General features: G+C 42.7%; 1 protein-coding gene across 1 annotated transcript in view; it reads left to right on the top strand.

Annotated features, from left to right (window-relative positions):
• Window positions 1–22,762, top strand: part of myo15b (myosin XVB) — a 99,962-nt gene that overhangs the window by 32,607 nt on the left and 44,593 nt on the right. The window contains exon 11 of the mRNA XM_084938459.1: window positions 747–840. Coding sequence (XP_084794585.1) covers window positions 747–840 — 94 coding nt within the window. The remainder of the gene's footprint in view (window positions 1–746; window positions 841–22,762) is intronic.

The raw sequence follows: 22,762 nt of genomic DNA, 5'->3' as shown, positions 1-22,762 counted from the left end.
GTTTTGGAGTTTGTACATGCTTTGTCTCCAGGGGCCACCGTATATATTTATATATAAACATATATAAATAAAACCACGTGTTTTTTTTTTTTTACATTAGTAATTCCTTTGGTGCATAATTTTATGTTGTTGTTAATAATAAATTAAAGCAACAAAACAACCTGAAGAGCCGGTTGGGAGCTGAAAGAGCCGGCTCTTTTTAGTGAGCCGAGCCGAAAGAGCCGGTTCTCTAAAAAGAGCCGGAAATTCCATCACTAGTGCGCGTTAGCGCATTGACACCGTGCGTGAGCTAGAAATAAAGAACCTGTTGTTAAGGCAGAAGAGGAAAAGATTTGGAAACCTGTCCACTAAAATTTAACTAACTCACACAGGAAGCAGTGTAAAAATGAAAACTAGTCTAGGTCAACATGCGATCCACTGTTTAAATTTTAAGTTGTTAGTGGGTTGATTTTGAAGCTATATCAATGTGGATGTTTAAATACAGGTCTGGTTAAAGAAACCGAACAGAATCTTTCAAATGCATTTAACTGTAGGAGCTTTGTGTCTCTGAATACATTGACATTCTCACAGGAAGACTGAGTGAAGAGTAGTTCTGAAACTGCACTAACCCACTGTACAGAAAACCAGTAAAGATGCATTTCATAGAGGTAGTGAAAGGGTATAGTCCTTAAAGGGGTTTATGACATTGCTTTCAGTTATGTACAAATGTAATCCCTTGTGTGCTGCTGCTCTTCTCCTGCTTTTAGGAAGTACTACAAACGTTTGAAGCAGTCCTTCACTCAGTTCTGGGCTTTGATGCTAATAACCAGGAACACCATAAAGAGACATCACTGGAGAAAGGTATACATGAGAGAAAGAAAGTGTGAAAGAGAGAAAGAGAGAGGTCCTCACTGCGAAGGCCATGCCTGAGTTTGTTGGCAGTCTCATGATTTCTAAATTTCTTATTCTTGGCAGTCTCATGATTTCGGACTTTCTTATGGAATAATCTGTTGTAATTCTCAGGCAAAACCAGCCTCAAAAGAGTTAGGCTCATAAGTATTTGAAAAAAATATTTTTAGCTTATCTTGCTGTAGCATCAGTCCGTCTAAAATTCACAAGAATCAGTACTCCTCTACAGTATTGGTCAGGCTTTAAACAAACCATATACATTAATCACCTAATGGGTCCTCACCCTAATCTGGCCTTTAAATCTGACGTCATTAGTCGTTTCCAGTTCCAAACTCCACTTCAGGTCCCAAAGTCAAACGAACACTGTGGCACTGTGTAGAGTTACAAACTGTCAAAACTCTTTAATATTTAATAAAATGATCAGTGTTGCTGCTCTACCAGGTGTACCAATTAAGTTTAAAATTCAGGTTACCATGAAAACAGAATTTATGAAATTTAGTGAGTTAGAAGTTAGCAGGGAGTTGACTCGCTAGTTTCGACCTAAACGCAATATACCTTGTACTGATTGAGGAATTAAAAAAAAAAAATATTAAAACATACAGCTCTGCTATTACTTCTGACATAAATGAAGACAGAAAACTGAACGGCAGTGAAGTTTGTAGGGTTACTGAAGTTGGACTCCTGAAGAAGGCATATCTTCGCGACTGCAGTTTGGAGTCCTTCTTCATACAAATGCTGAATCTCCAGGGTGAAATGAAGGACCTTTCTGATGGAACAAATCAACCGCTTCCATGCTCCGCCATGATGCGATCCAGTTGGAGGATTAAAGATCCATTTCACTTCCCTTCAAAGAAAGCACATCAGAGATCTTTTCTTGATTCCACTATTCCATAGCTCGTCTCAGCTCGCGCTCTCCACCCACAAAGTTGGTTTCCATTGTTCTTGAACCTGACCTCATCTTGCAATGAAACATCGTAAAGTGTTAATGAAAGAGTTGGTGTCAAGAGATGACATGACCTTAATATGTACTGCTCTAACCGCCAAACAGGTAAAGATAACTCCTTACCGCTTCACAAGACTTCTCCCATGCTTCATTTAAAATGGTCCAAAATAGTCCACTCCAATAAAGCTAAATAGGGGTTTCTCAGGGGTCACTCTGCTTTCAGGCAAGTCATGAAACCTTCTGCGAATCACACACTTCGACATAAGGTTTCTAATTCAAGGACCAGCACCAGGAATTCAGTATTTCTGATGCAGCTTCGAAAGCATGTGGTTCCTTCCACCATGACCCACCTATTTATGAATATGCTGTAGAATGAGATTAGAAATATGAAGATCTTTAACGATTATGACAGGATGCTTGTAATCTTCTGACATGATAGCCCTACTGAGACGTCCGCCAACTCACAGCACATCATCCTCCAGAACAGGATTCATCTTATATATGTAGCTGCTTCGTTTCACACTCTCTCCCCTTTTGAGGCAGGAAATTTCTTCAGCACAACAACGGGTGCGGCAGCTAGGAGTAGAACTGCACATAGACAGCCCTGCCGCAAAGCATGTCAGGGTGGCGTAATGCCCGCCCCCTCAACAAGGCAACCCAGTATATGACATCTCCCCCCCTTTTTCATGTTATTTCCAATAACAAACCCCAAATAAAACAACAACGACATAATGATAACATGTGACACTATAATAGCCTCTGGGCGGTTCTCTTAAGGACCCGGGCACAATTGGCTTACTGTCGGCCAATGTTCCCTCTAAGCTGCGCAAGTGCGCAATTGCGCACTGCTGGCACGGTCTCTGCGCACAGAAATGCTGCGTTGCGCACAAAAATAAAATCTAACCTGAATTGAAATTAAAATTAAAACTTCAACAATTCTGTTTTGCAGTGTTAGTCAGTAAGTGACTGGCTGCTCCTGTATGGGATTAGAACGATGCCCCCTTATCCCACAGTCCAGCCAATAATGCGATTCACATTCGTATATACGCAGCTAATCAACGTGGTTGACAGGCTATGACAGCGTCCTTATGTGTCGACACCGGTGTTTTAGCTAGCAAAGCAGCGTGGCTGATGAGGAGTGAAGCCACGTTAATGACAACGTGTACAACCATTGGAGATGTGAGCAGGACAGACGGAACAATTGACGGAAAAAGTGACTTTATTCCAGTTTTTAAATTGTGTTGATCGGCCACGTAAAACCAGAGTTATGATAAAAATATCTGCAATGTTTGGTTTTCTTCCTGAATACTATCGTTGTTTATATTTACTGTGGGTAAAAACGTCATTTTATAAGGAAAACGCTCGAAAGCACTCTCCGCCTGTGAGCACAACCAAAACCAAAAAACCCCCACCCTTTCCTATTGGTCGAAAAAAGTACCATGTCGACCAATCAAAAAATGATATGGCAACGTGGCATCTAGTTGTTAAGAAGTTTTAGGAGTGACGGTGGTGTTTTGAGATGTGAGAGATTTGAGACGTTTAGTGCAAATCTTGTGTAGTGAGTGTGTAGTGTAGTCAATAGTTTTGTTGTGTGTGTCAGAACAATGAGGCGACTGCTGAATGTTACAGGTGTTACAGCAGTGTTGTCAGGCCTGCAGGTATCAGGCCCTTGTTCTCCTTTATCTCATAGTGGACAGAAATAATTTTTTGGAGTGGCACAAAAATTTGTGTGGCATCAAATTTGATGCAGAACAGCTGATTGTTCTGTAAATAGTTTGAAATGTTTGTTTAAAAAAGCATTGTCTGCATTTTTAAAAAAATAAATAGCTGCTATAAACTTTGTTGTTTGCCAAACTGAGTTACTTTCTTGAAGAAGTAACTATATAATTAATTGCTCAACATTTGTCATTATATACTGTATTTTGCAGACAGAGAGTTACAGGACTCTCTCCCAGACAAGTTGTGTTTTCAAAATTGGAGTTCAAGTTATTTTTTACTTCCAATAGTGTTAACATACTGCACAGGTCAATGACTAGATTTTTTTACATTTTCATTGTAAGTGGGCCAAAGAAGTTAATTAAAAGTAGTCTAACATAAATGTAAATGCTGTAATTTGATTATTTTAATAGACCATGTAACTTGGATGGATTAGATGCTGGCGTGACCACAATGCACACGTCTGATGTCGGTCACAGTGGTCCAAGGGATCGCTCAGGGAGTTTGTGTGTTCGCTCAGACACATTAAAAATTAGAGGGAACATTGCTGTCGGCCTTATTAAACATGTTAAACCTTTAGGGTAATTAACTCAACCAGGTAACAGTAGCATTGGTTGCAGCTCAAAACATAGTGCAAAACAGCAACAATACAGCATTCCCACTCCCCAGTCCTTCCTTCCCTCCCATTACCCCAGTGTCTACAGATCCAGCCTCTTGACTGGCCTGCGTACCCGGCCGCACCTTGTGCGTACCTGATCCGGGACGTCTGCGTGAGTGGGTGCAAGCATTGGGGCCGGACTAGGGGCCAAGGGTGGGGTCTCTGGAGTGGAGACACCAGCGCACTGGGATGGCAGCCCCTCAGTGTCCACAGTGGGTGGTGGAAGGGGTTGTGGCATAGCCCGTGGAGATGGTTCGAGGAGGAGATGGCGGTGGTTCCGTTGCAGCACCGCACCTTGGGGTGTGGCAACGAGATAGGACCTCAGAGTGATGTTCTCCTTGGAGACAATGGCAGGTGTTGCCCAAGCCTTCTCCTTGTCCAGCTTAGTAAGGACAGCATCCCCTGGATGGTAGTGATGGGATTTCCGGCTCTTTTTAGAGAACCGGCTCTTTCGGCTCGGCTCACTCGGCTCGGCTCACTCGGCTCTTTCGGCTCCCAACCGGCTCTTCAGGTTGTTTTGTTGCTTTAATTTATTATTAACAACAATATAAAATTATGCACAAAAGGAATTACTAATGTAAAAAAACCCCGTGGTTTTATTTATATATGTTTATATATAAATATATACGGTGGCCCCTAGAGACAAAAAGCATGTACAAACTCCAAAACACATTTCTAGCGTTAACTGAACTTCCAAAACAGAGCTACCTAGATCACTTAAATTACACAATTGAAAGCATATGTGTATTGTTTGTGTATTTATACACAAGCACTCATATATATTCAAATAATTAAAAAAAAAAAGTTCATTTACCTGTTACTACCACACACCAAATCTGGTTGTTGGTACTTCCTGGCTTGTGTAGCCATTAGGTAACAAAAGCTCAACACTGCGCCTAGCATCCTGGAGCACTTCTCTTGTGTTTTGGACGTGTTTTGGAGTTTGTACGTGCTTCGGAGTTTGTACGTGTTTTGGAGTTTTTACGTGCTTTGGGGTTTGTACGTGCTTCGGAGTTTTACGTGTTTTGGAGTTTTTACGTGTTTTGGAGTTTGTACGTGCTTCGGGGTTTGTATGTGTTTTGGAGTTGTGGATGGAGTGGAGGTAGGGGCTTAGTACCATGGCGGTGGTTGTAGTAGAACGCCTGCTCGGCCTTCTGACTAGCGTCCCTTCGTTTAACCTCTCTTTTGGTGGGCCATTTAGGTTGAAGATTCTTCTCCAAGGTGGGCAGGGTTGTCCTGATCTTCCTCCCAAGTTCCGCTGGGCTGAAGCCTGTAGTGGCACAGGGAGTAGACCTACAGCACATTAGTGCTATTAGTGGGTCATCATGCCGGAGGATTTTCTTTGCGGTCTGTACTGCCCTCTCCGCGTGACCATTTCCCTGTGGGTGGTGGGGACTAGATGTTATGTGGGCGAAATCCATCTCCCTCGCGAAGGCCTGGAACTCAGAGCTGGAGAACTGAGGGCCATTGTCACTCACCACCTCGTCAGGGATCCCAAACCTAGCAAAGGTCGACTTCAGTTTCTGAACAACCTGGCCACTGGTTGTGGATGGTAGTATTTCCAGAAAACGTGAGTAGTAGTCTGACACAACAAGGTAATTATTCCGGTTGTGTTCACAGAGATCCAGGGCTATCCTTTGCCATGGACGATCCGGCAAAGGTGTGGAGATGAGCGGCTCCCTTGTCTGTGTTGGCCTCTGCGCCAGACAGGTGTGGCACTGCAGGACTGCATTCTTTAGCTCAGTGGAGAGCCCCGGCCACCACACAGATGAATTAGCCCTATCCCTGCACTTGGTGAGGCCTTGGTGCCCTTCATGTAGTTTTTGTAGTATGGCTGTTCTCTGTGACTTTGGAATGACAATCCTGCAGCCTCGTATGACCAGGCTGTCAGCCTCTGATAGCTCGTTCTTCACTTTCATGTACGCTTTGATGTTCAGTGGCACACTAGCTCCATATGCAGGCCAACCCCTGCGTATGTACATAATGACAGTCTGTAGTTCAACATCAGTTGCAGTAGCTGCTTTAATGCTTTCCATTCGGCTTGGGGATGCTGGAATGCCCTGTAACACGGTGGCTATGTAGCAGTCCACTTCACTGTGAGTGCTAGTGTCATCCTCAGCCCGAGTCTGTGGAGTCCGTGACAACGTATCGGCGATGACAAGCGTTTTGCCAGGAACATAGACGGCCTCTGGCTTGTACCTCATGAGCCGCATCAGGAGGCGTTGACACCTCAATGGAACATTGTCAAGGTCCTGGCTGTTGACCAGGGGCACCAAAGGTCTATGGTCGGTCTCAAGCCTGAAGCGATCTAAGCCACATAAATACTTATCAAACTTCTCGCAGGCCCACACACTCGCCAAACACTCCTTTTCGATTTGTGCGTAGCGTTTTTCAGCCTCCGTGAGGCATCTAGAGCAGTAGGCAACAGGTTTCCACTCTGCGCCATGAAGCTGAAGCAGCACAGCCCCAAGCTCGTGGCTACTGGCATCGGCAGATACGGCTGTGAGTCTGTTGACGTCATAGAAGGCAAGAACAGGTGCTGATGTCTCTCAATGTTCTTGAAGGCTGCCTGCTGTGGGTGGCCCCAGGTCCAACTGTTTTTGCTTTTAAGCAACTCGTACAATGGCTGGCATACTGTGGCAAGAGCAGGAATATATCTGCCCAGGTAATTAACCATTTCTAGGATCCGTTTAAGCTTTTGCACATTTTCTGGTGATGGCAGCTGAAGAATGGCGTTCACTTTCTCAGGGTCTGGCCTGACCCCAGAATAGTCGATCAGGTGCCCTAGGAAGCGAAGCTGGCTCTGTCTCAACTTCTCTCGGTTGAGTTTCAGTCCGGCTAACTCAGTGCGCTGCAGCACCTTCTCAAGTCGGGTGTCGTGTTGTTCCATGGTGGCCCCATAGACCAGGATGTCAACCATAAAGACCTCCACACCCTCGAGCCCCTCCACACCCTCGAGCCCCTCTAAGGTCAACAACATCTTTCGCTGAAAGATCTCTGGTGCACTTGTTATCCCAAAGGGCAGCCTCTTAAAGCAATACCTGCCAAATGGCGCGATGAATGTCGTTAGTTTGCAACTCTCATGGTGCAACGGGATCTGCCAAAATCCACTGGCTGCATCCAGCGAGGAGAAGACCGTTGCCCCACTCAACCTGGACATTGTTTCCTCAGGGGTAGGCAAGATATAGCGCTCTCTTTTGACAGACTTATTCAGCTTTGACAGATCGACGCAGATCCTGGCCCTGGCTGTGTTCTTCTTCAAGACAGGCACCATTGGGGCACACCATTCGGTAGGTTGGGTCACCCTCTCAATGACACCATGGTTCTCCATTCTTTGTAGTTCCTCCTTCACTTTCTGCAGCATGGGGAAAGGCACATGGCATGCTGTATGGACCACGTATGGCACAGCATCGTCCCTTAACTGAATTTTGACTGGCTCAGTTTTTAGTGTTCCGTGTTCACCATAAAGTGGTTGGTTCCTGGTAGCAATGAGCATTGCTTCATCAATTCTTCCCACCAGGTTCATCTGCACTGACAAGGAGCGGCTGAGAAGGTTGTTAACTCTGCGTCCACGAACCACATACACCTTGGATAGGTAGTCTTTGCCTTTATAGCTTATTGTGGCCTTGAAGTAGCCGAGACATAACAGCTCTCCTCTGGGGCTAGCTAGAGGGAGATTAGAAGGCTCTAGTGTTCTCTTATGAGCAAGTGTGTGGAACGTGTCTTCGTTTATGATAGTGACATCTGCTCCTGTGTCAATCTTAAATTCTATTGGGGCAGAGTCTAGCCGTAACTGCACAGTCCATGCTTCACTATTTCCTTTTGCATTACACACTGAGCCTAGAAAGTATGAGGCCTGCTTGCTTTTCTCTGTCTCAGTAACCTCATTCACTGATCTGGTGTTACGACACACCCTGGCCCAGTGTCCCATTTTTCGGCAGCCATGGCAAACAGATTTTGCTGCCGGGCACCTTTTGTCCCTGGCATGCTGTGTCTTCCCACATTTACCGCATTTCTTGTCACGCCCCGACCATTTTTTTTCCGCGGGTAGCCTGCCTCGCTGTTGTTGTTGTGATTTCCAGTCCATGCTTTTCCATTTATCCCGTACCTCCTGTACTGAGCCTCCCGCATCTCCCTGCAAGCTGACCTGCGCTGCGACCTCCTCTGACTATCTGACGATCTGGGTCTTTTGTGCCAACGTGAGGTCCTTCATCAGCTGTAGCCTGCGGGAGAGGTCCTTGTCTAGTATCCCGACCACAATACGGTCGCGGATATTTTCCTCTTTACATGCACCAAACTCACAGTGCCCTGAGAGGTCATACAGGGCTTGGATAAAACTCTCCGCCGTTTCGCCTGGCCGCTGGACACGCTGGTGAAAACATGCTCTCTCATGTATAATGTTCCTCTGCGAGAAAAAATACTCGTCGAACTTCCTCATTACAACGGCGAAGTCGTCACGACTTTCATCAGCGGCGAAGGTGAGTGACTTGTAAATGTTCTCTGCTTCATTGCCCATCGCGTAGATTAGGCAGCTCACCTGTACTTGTCCTTCGTCTTTGTGGAGTTTCGTTGCGATCCTGTAGCGCTCGAAACACTGTTTCCAGTCGGGCCATTCCATCGGCTTATCGAAAGGGAAGCTTGTCGGGGGATTAAACTTAGCCATTCCTCCTTTATGGCGTTATTCCGGCGATGGTCCGGGTGACTTCTGACACCATTGTAGAATGACCACTCAAGGTTCAAGGTTCTTTATTTGTCACATGCATAGTTATACAAGTATAACACACAGTGAAATGCAGCCTGACATGCTCCTCGACATGTGCAAAAATGGGGGGGGGGGGTACAGGAAGAACATTATATATATATATATAATATATACATTGGGTGAATGTGCAGTAGCTCGGTAGCTTTCTTATGATGCTGCTTTATTGAACGTATATCCAGCATGGGTTATTACAGCACAACAACGGGTGCGGCAGCTAGGAGTAGAACTGCACATAGACAGCCCTGCCGCAAAGCATGTCAGGGTGGCATAAAGCCGCAATGCCCACCTCCTCAACACAGGCAACCCAGTATATGACAGCCATCAGTGTAAATCTCAATAGGTCAGCATCTTCCTCTGGCACATACACCTGGTGAAACAACTTTGATGTCAGACATCAAAACAACAGGCTCTTTTCTGAACCTTGTCAGCACGCTAGCAATGCCATTTGATAAGTCCAAGAACTTTGAGTCTTCCTTGGATAGCCCAATCTGCTCATCAAGACTGCTCTGAGGGAAGTCTATCTTGAACTGCTGTTTCCATAGCTTGTCCAGTGTAACAGCAAAAACTCTGTTGGCTGTAACTGTTGACAGACATCCTAGCCAATTCACAGCATTCTTGACTAAGTGGCCCATTCACTGTCCAAACGAGCATGGTCTTAATGGCGAAAGGTCCATCACCTACACTCTGGATGATCTTTAAAGGTTCTATGGCTCTGGGCATATTCATGCCGATCAAAAGCTCTACTTGGGCCTTAATTTCTGGCAAATGGCCAATCATTCAGATCCTGTCACTTTGGAGTGTTACCCATGTCTACAGGCATTCTGTGCTGAGTGAAGAGGTCAGGTATGTCACAGTAGATGCCACTGTCTTCAAGTTCAGGCACAATGAAACTGTCCACCACTTTCTCTTGTCCCTTGGTGTGCAGGAGAATCTTTGTCTTCCTCCCAGCAAGATTCAGCTTGTCAACAAGACCCACTGTACAAAAGGACGCTGAACTCCCTTGGTCCAGAAAGGTATACGTTTCTACAAGCTTACAGTCTTGTTCACCGGAACCAGTAAGACCATTAGTCTGGATTGTAACAGGATCTACCTCATTGTGAAGTTTGACCTCTTTCTTCTCCTTTTGGTGGATATGGAGCATACTTGCATGTCTAAAAATCACCGATTTTACACAAAAGGCATTTTCTGCATTCTTGGGTGGTGTGCCCAATACACAAACTCCAAATAGATGCTATTCTTTTTAAGAAACGAAATCTTCTCCTTATGAGGTTTCTTATCAGGGAGAGTGTGCGTCCACCTTTGCAGAACAGACAAGCCTTCACAGCACTGTGACAATTTTTGATTCTTTCTCTTAACATCAGAAAAAGTTGTGCCAAAGCTACTTCCTTTAGCCCTTGGATGTGGAGAACGTCTCCCTCCATCACTGCCCTTGGCTGTTATGGAGCATCACATAGATTTCCAAAGACAGGATCTGTAGCAATTTTAACATGACGCTCAAGGAAGGAAACCATGTCAGTGAAAGCAGCTCTGTGATGTTGCCTCTCCTGGATGTCACATGCTACTGTTCACCATTTGTCTTTTAACTTACATGGCAGTTTTCTAATCACAGCAAGCATATTGGCAAGCGTATTTAGAAAGGTCATTAACCCTCCTTCCATTGCATTGCAGCATCTATGTATAAGCAAACAATACATCTGAAAAGCCTTTCTGTCTTCTGATCTAATCAGTGGCCATGAGTGAACTTTATTCAGATAAGCATCTCTGGAACAAAAGTCTCTGTGTCTGCATTGATTTCAAGCCTGTTACTCTTTTTTTTTTAAAATATGATTCTATTCCACTGGATTTCCATGAACCAGTGCTCTCCACAGTGGATCCAGTTTTCAGCACATTCACTTTTGCAACAATTGCAGCTATTATCTGCTTCAAGCTGCTTGGAAACCTTGTTCCATCTTTCTCCTCAATTGTTCCTCCTGTTCTTCAGGAAAATGTTTTTCTTTGAGCATATGCTGGCTGCAACAAGGCAGCCATTTTAGCTTCTGCTCTGAGACATGCAGATGAAGTAGATGATACTTTTGAGCTCAACCTACTGCCTTGGTTTGACACACTATCAGATGGCAATACATCATCATAGACATCATGCTGGAGATTAAGAGACAGTTGAGGTTCTTTTCCAAAGTGCTCTTGAACCCTCACTTCTCCTAGGGGTGTTTCCTGTGACTGTATCATGTCAGGTGACGGCCTGCCTGAACGTTTGTCAGTTTCAGACAGCCATATTTTAACACCCTCCATAAACCCTTTATTGTATTTAGCAATGCTTAAGAACCATGTATTTTAATTATCTTTCTAAATCAAATGAGATTAATGAAAGAAGAGATTTATGCAATGCCCACCATCCTTAAACAGGTCTCTTAACTCATAGTTAAATTAAACGATTCAACTTGTGAATAATTTATAAATTTATTTCATTAGCTCTTTAAAAGACATAATGACCCTTTTGATTTTGTTTACATGCTTTTTCCGATCTGTTTGGATGGTTTCAATTTTGTTTGCAAGAACTTTCTCGGTGAGAACAATTAATCTTTTATAATTTTGAGGTTTTCCAACAACAGATGCAGCTTGTGATTAGAGCAGGGCGATATAACCAAAAATATTTATCACGATATACATTTGAAAATTTGCGATAACGATATAACTGACGATATAATTGACACCAGACAAAATACTTTACAACTCCACACCTTTATTTGTGCAAAACAAAACCAAAAAAACCCATCAATGTATTTTCACTTCAACAAGCAGCTGTTTTTTTATGTGCATTAAAGTTATATAAAAATTTAACAGTGCAAATGCAAATTCCTTGCTGACAGTTTAACCAAACCTGATTCCAAATAGAGCACATTTCATTCATAATGTTGTCAGTCCAAGCCCATTATGTATTCACGATTTGGGTTGTGCGAAATCCCAGAAATAAACCCTAGACAAAGTGAATCTGAGAACTAAGGTGTAGGTCTATTAGGTTATGTTGTGGTGATCCTCGGGTTGGGGGATGGGTGTTCATGCTGGAGTGCAAAATTAAAACCTGCCTGTATGGAAGATGGATTAGAAAAGTTCAAAGCCATCAGGTGCTCAGTTTAGAAAAAAGAGAAAAGAAGAGGAGGAGAAATGAGCAAAAGATACAGGTAAGCAGATGTGTCATTGGATAATGGCAGGTCATATGCAACTGAAACAATCAGAATCAGCCCAGTGCACCAAACAGGCTAGGACCGCCACTGTGCGGGAGGCTCCGTTGCTGACGTTTTTGCTGACAAATACTGGCGACTGTCAAACCTTTGAGTCACTGAGCAGCTGAATAGGGGACTAATTTTGACGCACCCGCTGTTCAAACATAAATCCAAGTTTCAGTTTAAGTCTCTTTTATTTGTTATCAAAATCTTTAAAAATCCACCCGAACATCAGTGATCACAACATTCAAGACTTGAGCGGTCAGCAAAAGTCGACTTCCTCCATCACCCACCCACTCAAAAAAACTCCCTCCATAAGCTTACAGGTGATATAATAATCACTACCAACACCACATGACCCAAAGCTATGCCTATCCACCACAGGCTGGACTAACCTATAAGAACAATGTGGCCGGGTGTGGTCAGCGGTGCCGTAGCAGAGAAGGCGGATGCATCTAGACGGCATCGCAATCACGCCTTGCCAGCTTAAAAGCGGTGTAGGGTGTTGTGTTGTTGTTGTTGTGGCTGTGGAAGTGTGTGACCAGCAACCGGTTAATGAAGTAAAATGTTCCAGTATGCAGAATTGTGGTCGCCTCATGTAGGGCTGGGCTATATACCGTTCACGGTAATACCAGTATAATGTTGGGCAATGATAAGAAAATGAAATATCGCGATAGAATATGGGTTAAACGCGCATGCACAGTGCCTTTGTTTTCATACACACATGGCGGAAAAAGCATGGCAGCGACGGAGAATGAGAAGGGCGAAAGCGGATTGTTGAATGAAACTGATGAACCAGAATTGATTTGTAAAAATGCTGCAACTTCACTGGTGTGGAACTGGTTTAGCTTTCGTCCATCAGATACACAACAAAGCACTATTTTTGGTAGAGCATGCTAGCGGGCCGTCGTTATTACCGTGTTTTTTAGAAAATACAGCACACTTAAAATCAATCCTTTGATTTTTCTGAAAATCGACAGAGCCCCTTATGTGCCCCGTGTGCCTTATGTATGAATTCTGGTTGTGTTTACTGACCTCGAAACGATTTTATGTACACGACGCTCGAAAATCTGTCAAATGTTTTAGTACGACTTTGCTAAGCTACGAAACCGCCCCGCTTGATGGATTGTCGGAGCATTACGGCTATCGTAGGCAGGAGCCTCGCGGAGTGATACGTACTGTGCTTCAACATAATATTACCGTATTGTGTGTGTATAACCTCTTTTTAAGTTTTTTAAGTTTTGTGGATTCAATGTATTTTGTGAAAATACATTGATGGGTTTTTTGGGTTTTTTGCACAAATAACGTTGTGGAGTTGTAAAGTGTTTTGTCTGGTGTCAATTATATCGTCAGTTATATCGTTATCGCAAATTTTCAAATGTATATCGTGATAAATATTTTTGGTCATATCTCCCTGCTCTAGCCTCATGCTGCCTCCTGGGTTTCAGCACCACTGTGGCAGGAATGAGGCATGACGCAACCACGATTCTGCATACTGGAACAGCTTACTGGCAATGTCATTTTTCAATCATTTATGGACTATATTATATCCCATGTATGGTCAATGTGTATGTTTGTTTTCCTATATTATGCCATACAGAATTGGAATTGTAAATAATTACATGGTATTTTTGGCTTTTTAATTTTAGATACATTATTATAGGGGATTTCTGAAAAAAGGAAGGTTCATAGTTAAATCTATGGCTTACAATACCTGCCTTTACAAGGTTGTATTGGATTTTCTCATTGGCTTATGTTACGGATTCAAATATTGGGGATGGATACAAGAGGAAAAACCACAATAACAACACTGGTCCGGCCGGGTTGAGTCAAACGATGATTTTAATGATCACACGCGTGGGAGATGGACACCGTACGCAGACAGCATCAGATCTCAAAATGGTGGAGCATTGATCAAACTCTTATAGCCTCTAGTGGCCCCCACCTAATCATAAAAGCCTAAACATTCACATTCTTTCTCTCACACAGCACCTAAGCTACGACCTTGGCTCCCTGTTTATCTGCTCCTGCTGAGATGGGGCAGAAAACCTCTCCAGTATGTTCTGTTCTCTTCTAATCAGACAAATAAGGCGATGACTTTCTGCGAACAGTATTTCTTATAACTCAGCAGTATAATGCATCATAAAACAATATCATTCATTCACAATAAATCAGCAGTCTAATGTAATGCAAATCAGTTTAACAAATGCAATAGTTATCACCTTCTTCTAATTCAGGAGAATAATGCAAACCAAAACTACATAATAATTCACCATCTTTAATTAAGGGTCTAACATGGCATAAAATAATATTATAATCTCACAGTCCCCCTGTTGAGCTCTTTAGAATAAAGAGCTCACCTACACCCTGTAATCCAGTGTGGCCGGGTTCATTTCTTCTTACGCCTGAGGCCCTTTGTCCCCCTGTTGGGCGAACCATATGTGAGATGACCTCTGTGTTTGCGCAGTTCAGATGCAAGAAAAACTATTATTACAACAGTAGCAGGTACAGATGACACTCCCCAGTTCTCCCACAGCTTTATTTTGGTGCTACCTTATACCCTTCAGACGTACTCAGACTAGAACCTCTGTCCAAGGAGCTTTTAGCCTTTATTTTATTGCTGCAGCTACCAGTGTCTTCCAGTCGGGTGATCCTCTGCTCTTCTTTCTTCAACCTCAGGGGTTAGACAACCCTTCAGTCGTTGCACAGATCAGGGGATTATTCTGCCCCGATTTCAAACAACGATCCGTGTATCCTCGGGTCCTGTGTATCCTGTGTATCCTCCAGAAAAAGGAACAGGAACGTGTCCCCCTTTTGACCAAGAGCCTCTCGAACCTCGTTGGTCTGGTGTTCCTGGATTTCCGCCAACCCCTTCATGGTTATTGCTGTGTTTATGGGATCCATCCTTTTGAGGTGACTAATCGGAGCCCAAACGCCATGACACTTGAACCCAGTTGGTGTCTTGGCAGTCACTGTGTCTGTCTCTGCTGCGAAGGATCCTCGTATATCTGTGACCTCGTCTGGTGTCTGTTCCTTTCTCTGTAAGGGACAGAAAACCAAAACACCTCTCTGCCTAGCCCTAATAATCTAATGTTGTTATCTACTGATCTTCTGGTGATTCAGAATTGGTTTAGAATATTCAGAATGTCCCAGGGACTTATTCTAATCATATCCTATGTGTGTGTAAGCGTGTTTGCATTTAGCCCTCTGCACTCAAAGTCAATACCTGCAATATATCAGTCCGGACCATCACACCAAACGAAGCTTATGACCTTCAAAAGATCAAGTGCCAACTCATTATAAGCACATTTGCAAGGTGTGTATGAAAATGATTAAAACCACTCACTCTAATAAAAGACATCAAAAACAAATTAGCCATTTTTAATTCTAACATTTGCCCCCCATTTTCACAAAAATCATGTGTTGCCTTCCGCCTACCGTCCCACGGTTTCCTCTCCAGTGTGGTACTCAGCTTCTCATGAACACAGGCTTTTATCTTCTAAACGCTATTCAGTTCATTTCAATGATTAACGCTTAAACATGGACATAATGATTTATGCTTCTCACTGGTTCTCTAAAAAGTCTGGAAACCTTTTGGGTCACTATTAGCCTAAGTTTTACCGTACCTAAGTTATTAAAAACACAAATGAAGTCGTAAAAATGTTCATATAACCCTTGTTTGATGTTAAAACTCAACTTCCCCCCTTTTTTGACACATAGAAAATTAAAGGAAAAGGTTAGTGACCTCATATCTTAGAAAGTATGAGACTTTCTCCTATCCAGTGTCGTTGCTCCAGTCCTGTCATCCTGTGCCAGGGAATGAAATCAATTTAAATGTCACGTTAGATCTGTTCAACTCCTGGCTCCGCCCAGAGCCTGCGTCCGCAGAATTGCCAAGAAACAAAACCTGTATTAATATGAACTTCACTTCAATATGAACTTGTTGACTACTTTTGACACAGCAAAGCAAGATTCTCTCTTTCCCGAGGACCGGCACTGACTCCCACTTATCTCCTTGAGCCAACTGTCCCTCATGGAGACACAACATTGCAGCTACAAGGATTTCCAGATTGTTAAGGTGATCGGTGTGTAATGCTCCGAATCAAGTATGTAATATTAAACGAATGTTGTTTAATCAACTGCCACTACCTAAAACTTAGCAAACGATATAACTGAATAAAAGATCACAAAGAATAACATGATATCAGTGTAATGTAAGCGCGTGCGGCCTTCCATGCCCAAAGTCACTCCAGTCCATAGATCAGCCAGACATCGCGTTGACTGTAGCTTTTAACCCTTATTAACTTGAGCTCAACTCTATAATGAGCAACAAACTGCAATATGTATAAAAATGATCCTGGTTACACCTGCAATGAAAGATCATATGACTATCCTGACACCTGTAAATAGAAGATTAACCTGAGGTTATAACCATCACTGGAACACAAATGTTAATGTAATATCAATAGCTTCAATAAATGATTAACGCAATGCTTGTTATATGATTCTGATGCAATAATAATGCTGATGCTGAAATAACAGTAAAACACCCCCTTTTATCCCGTTTATAAACTTCACACCTAAATGTTTTTAAATTTTATTTCCCCCCGTTTTTCCCTCACTGACCACAGCAGGGGAATCTTAGTCTTGATTCAGCCATGAATCCAGCTCGCCTGATTCATCACTGAGCCCCACCGTCACTGGCGTCTGACAGGGTGGTGCTGCATATTCTTCCTTTAATGTCACTATTTTCAATCTGTTAATTAGAGTGCTCAAACATGAAGTAGACTACGTCCACAACAAGTCAATACAGCTGTAAATGTGGCCAATTATCAATCTATTACCAATCAAAAACAAAAAATAGCTTTTATTTTATGCATGATTTTAGTCAACCACTCACCCAGAGGATCTCCAATCCCAGAAAATTCCTTCTCCTCATTTAATGAGTCTGTCCTCCTTCCATGCCCTGGTAACTGGTCCATCCAGAGCTGTATCATCTTGAAATATACATACAACAAGCCAAACCACACCTTGGTCACACCAACCCTTTTCTGCCCTGAAGATGTCCAACGCCATCTTAGTCTGGACCAGGGTTTTAATAGTTTTGCAATTTTCATTAGTTTTTTTTTTTTATTTAGTTTCGACTTCAGATTTTCAATTTTATGTCAGTTTTAATTAGTTTTTACCAATTGTTTGCTAGTTTAGTTTAGTTTTGATTAGTTTCAGTTATAGTTTTAGTTGTGTTTGCAATAATTAAGTGTAACAAAATCCCAGTTTCATCCTATCAGTCATGCTCTTGTGCTTATCCTTGGGTATTGAGACTATTAACTCTTGCAGCACCGGGTGTTTCGTAATTTTGGTTCAAGTGAATTGATAAACCTTTTGAAGGCCATTGACTCACACAGTTATGTAGATATCCCAGTCCTGTTGTCTCGGGATGCATAACGTTGCCTTGCCTGGGGTTAGCTTCTGTTTTCTGGGGATGAGGGTTGAGTGTGCTCCCTTACCTTCTCAAGGTAAGCTAGGTTAGCCTTCTTGTGTGAGCTTTTCAAGTGCACTTTAAGGTTTGTGGGATTTTTCCCCTTAGAAGTGTCCCTCATAATTTGTCTCTCTCCACTACAAGACACTTGCTTTATCCAAAACACAGTCATATTCAAAGTAATCCCAAATTGGACTCTGGTGCTTTCTCCCGACTTTTCCTGACATGATCCTGCGCGTGGACGGAGCAGCAACACAGACGACTCGACTAACGTGCTGCCACCTGCTGGCATAATGAGACGGCAAGAAAAAATCTGGAAACTAAACTTCACTTTCACCCTTGACTATTGTAGGACACGCACACATCAATGAAAACTAAACACATTTTTGCTATAAATTCAGTTAATTTTAGTTAGTTTCGTGAACACTCATTACAGTTTTAGTTAGTTTTCCTTTTTTGTTTTTTTATTTTATTTCCATTAACGAAAATGTTTTTTTCACTTCTAGTTTTCGTTATTTCGTTAGTTTTCGTTAACGATAATAACCTTGGTCTGGACTGTCAAAGGTGACTTTAACGCTGACTGTTCCGACAATCCATTTTATAACATTTCCTGGTCAGCTTAGCCAATCTCTGCACACTGGAATAAACATAATCAACATGGTCAATGTTTTTCCTGCGTGTTATTTCACCATCTTATCGATTCCAATGTTCCATCCTTATTTGGTTTGCGACATTATGTTTATCTAGAACTCCACTCTGTCTCTAAATGTTTGAAGAATTTTTCATGGTTGGGGTCAAATTTTGAGAATTTGACCATAAGTGAAAGTTATGGTGTTATCACCCCCTTCGGGGCTTACCTTTCCCAGTTTTGATGATATTCCTCCCTATTCTTTGCAAGTACCCCCTTTTGGTGGCGAGAAACTGTTGGTGTGGTCAAGTGGGTGCTGTAAAAACAAAGCTCAGGACAGAACAGTTATCAGTCATGTACTTCATACAAAATTAGCATATATCTGATTTCATATTGATCCTCTGAGTGTAATGGTACATTTTAATTTGAATTTATCAAAGCTAAACACAATAATTTGTCTTCATTTTGCTCTTGTTCTTGTGCAGCACCACCTCCTATCACATGCCCCTGTCAGTTCTATCCTACTTTTAAATTGCTGACTATTTCAAGAAAGCACCTAAAAGACGGGGACCAGTGTTTATTGTTACATATCTCCATTTTGAATGTGACAAGTCTACCATTTCCCTGTTATCCATAGATATTAATAGAGTTTTTTTGGCTTTTTTTTTTTTTTTTTCTTTCCCTCTATAACAGTTAATTGACTTTTTACAGTGGGCTGCTATGGTTAATAATAACATGTTCAGTCATGAGTGAAATCAAACCTTTTCTTCACTTTAGCATTTAACATTCCCAACAATATAATGTGATACACTAATCGAAACACAGCCACTAAACACAATTTTCTTAATGCAAACATCAGTAACTCAAAATTAGCAACCAAAGGGTTAAGTCTGCAGCTCACGCTCATGTGAAGATACAGCCTCCCCCTTAGTCTCTGTCATCCTTCTGTTCCTGTAAAAACAAAACAAAGCAAGACAAAACATCCACCCTTCTTTTACAGGCTGGGTGAATTGTTTGTGGACATTTACTAATCCTAAAGTCGGCACCGTTTTTGTCTCAGTATCAAGTCAGTTAAAACTTTTAGTCGTCAGTCCATCACAGTCCAGTCACATGCATACATCCACACACATTCATACCAGATATTGCTGATAATGGAGTCTCACGCGCAACCTATTCGAGCCTCCATCACCAGCAAGATGACGTCATCATTTTAAAGGAAAATAGTTCCTTGTTTTTTGGACTGGATTGACTCGCTGCAATCCTTTTAGGCTCAGGACTTCTCATGTGATCAATGTCCCATATAAGTGAATTTCTCCCAAGCCCATTATAATCATGGAGAAAAATACTTTGCGACTGTTTCCAGTAAGAATATTTTATAGCGCTTTAAAGTTCAATCTCTCAGGCCTGGATTAAAGAGCTGATTTGTTAAATCAGGAACTCACAAAATACCAAAATATCACCACCGGTGGATCACACCTCTCAGATGTTCTTATTTCAGTGCACTGTAACAAAAGCAAAAACAAACGTAACCAATAAAATACTAATAAAGTAACAAATACTGGGGCCCATTGCAAACATGGCCAAGCATAAAACCATCTTTCTCTCTCTTAGAGAAAGAAAACCATCCAAACCTCACTGATAAAATCAACCTAGTGTTAAGCAAAACCCAAAAATCAACCAAAACTTCACCAGGAAGTTTTTCTCCCTCCCGGGACAATATTGTGTAGGAATACAGGTACCGTAACTCCTTTTTGCCCTGAAAAAACATGTTGGATTTACTTGATTCAATAGTGGACACTGGTTGCACACAAATGTTTTTCTTTGGCAGAAACTTAAACAACTGAGTTAAATCAACACAACCTTTTCATATTCAGTAAACCTGCATTTTGTGTTCATAAAACACGATTGAAACATGTTCAGATGGAGTAAGTTGAGCTCCTGGAATATTTTAATCCTTCACAATTCTGTCATTTTATTTCAACACTATTCAATAACTTTTATCCAAATACTACTTGGTCACTTAAATACTACATGTTGTCTTCATATTGCATACGGTTCAACAAAGTCTAGATCCTGGTTACCATAAAAATTGAATGGGTCTACAACAACTACCATCCTCCTATCTTTATCCTGGTTGCAACAGGGCTGGGAAATAACCCTGAAGTGATAGGTTACGAGGCAGGGTACACCCTGGACAGCTGACCAGTCTATCAGATAGAAACAAACAGCCATTCACACTCACATTCATGGATAATTTAGAATCATCAATTAACCTAGCTCTAATAGCTGCATGACTTTTCACTGTGGCAGGAAACCAGAACACCCAGAGAGAAACCACTGCAAACTAGCCAGACTGTGGATTTGCACCCAGGACCTTCTTACTGTGGAGCAACAGCACTAACCAGCATGCCAACAATGTAGGAAATACAGGAAAGCTATGATTTCCTGTATTTGATGCAGAATTCTTTTGTTCTTGTCCTTGACAGGTTAATTCACAATAACTAGCAATAGCATGCATGTGGTGTGTGTGTCGCTGTCTGCCTCTTATAACTCCAGTGATTTTCCTGTAGTTTGAAATCTTATGCGGTGTTGTGAATTCCGTGAGTTCAGCAACTCACCACTCTTACTAGATTGTATCGTGTCATCTCAATGAGAACAAATTGAGTTGTTGAATTTTGTACAGATCTTTTAAAGCCTGAGGCAATTGTGTTAAACGCACGCGAGATGCTTACGTAAATCCAAGGGCTGGCCCCCCTTTTTTCTTTTTTTCTTTTTTTTCAGTGTGTTCCTCCTTCAATTAAATCTCACTCACAACAATGTGGCGCTCCGAAATAAGACTCACACCGTTAATTCATCATTTTCACTCTGTACCACTGCTCCTTACCAGGCTGTGTGAAGCACAGTAAACAATTCAGTCGAGGCCTTGAGCCCTAAACAGACATCACTCACAGACATTGTTTTCATAACCAAACTGCTTTAGACCCTGTCCCCTAAATCTACACAAACGCCCTCTGGGTGACATGAAATGCATTTAACCAATAAACAATCAATGGCTTCTTGTTGGTGTAACAGATTCTGTATTTGGATGTTTGTGTGCAGCATTTTGCGTGTCGGCATAAGCATTTGTTAGTAAAGCATTCTTCATTGCATCAGCATGTGTGTGTGTGTGGATCACTTCTCAGTGAATTGAATCAGCATTTCGATTTGTGTGTGTGTGTGTGTGTCATTTCTCACTCAATCAACGAGTGCATATGTGTTCATATGTGTGTTTCTCTTCATTCTGAGTCAGTGTACGTAGATGTGTGTGTTTGTGTGTGTTCGTGTTCATCACTTTCCTGTTCTGGTGTTCTGGGTAAACCACGGCCTGAGGCGTGCCCTGGGGTCCTGCCCTCCTCCTTTTCAGTCTGTTTGCATCCATTGGTGCTGCTGCTCAAAGTTCTGTCCATACTGGTTCTGGCCCCAATTGAGGCAGTCCTTTTCTCCAGTGTCCTGCATCTTCTCCTTGTCCAGCTCCTCCTTAACTTGACCCTTTTGCTTCTGTAGCTCCTTCAGGGTTGCTGCTGTTGGAGCTTCTCGTCAGGTTTGGCGACCTCCTGCTCCAGCAAGCTCCGGCCTGATTTCAAGTCCTGTATCTGGGACTCCAAGCCTGACTGATGGGTTCGATTAGCAGCCAGCTCCTCCTGAGCCATGCTCAGTTTCTGCTCTGATGCCTTGAGCTCTTACTGAGGGCAGAAACCTCAGAGTCTTTTCCGTACACGTCAGATTGAAGTTTATTGATGTTTTCCTTGCTTTGCTCCACGGCCTTCTGCAGCTCTGCTGTCCGGCTCTTCTCAGAGGTCAGCTCCTGGCCGAGCCCCGACACCTGTGCCTTCAGCTTATTTTCTTCTGGTGCTTTTGTCCATTCTGAGGTGCCTCCTGACCTCAGTTACTCCTCCTGTCTCTGGCACGCCCTTTTTGCTGCCCGATCATCCGTGTTGGTCCGTCACTGTCCTGCACAGTTTTAATGCAGAGTTGTTAAGGTCAGCATTCTTTTGCTCGCCCTCACTTTTCATCCGGGCTTAATGGGCGTCTCGTCACCGCTCTGTCAGCTGAAGCTGTCTGGAAATCTCCCCCGTGCAGTGAAACGGGCCTTGGATTTAACTCTCCGTCTCCGCTGCATGAGATCGTTTTCCTGCAGCACTGTTGACATTTTCAGGTTGTTGTTGTGGGTCCAGCTGCTGTAGCATTTGGTCAGGGTCACATCAAAGGTGGTAGAGGGGAGAGCAAAGATGGTAGAGGGGAGAGCAGGAGTCCAGGTCAGCCTCGGCAAAGCAGCCTGTAATCAAGCATAAAGAGAAAAAACAAAACAAAAACAGACGAACAGGAAAATGATGTTGTGTTGGCTGTGTTATTCAGAGAGGGGAGAAACACTGGGCCAGGCCCTGTGTCAGCCTTCTCTCCCCCTTTTTTGTTTTTTCTCACCATAAC

The sequence above is a fragment of the Perissodus microlepis genome, chromosome 8 (genome assembly GCF_051167445.1).
Source record: "Perissodus microlepis isolate ML-2025 ecotype Zambia chromosome 8, ASM5116744v1, whole genome shotgun sequence".
NCBI lineage: Eukaryota > Metazoa > Chordata > Actinopteri > Cichliformes > Cichlidae > Perissodus > Perissodus microlepis.
This window is presented reverse-complemented; position numbering and strand designations above follow the sequence as displayed.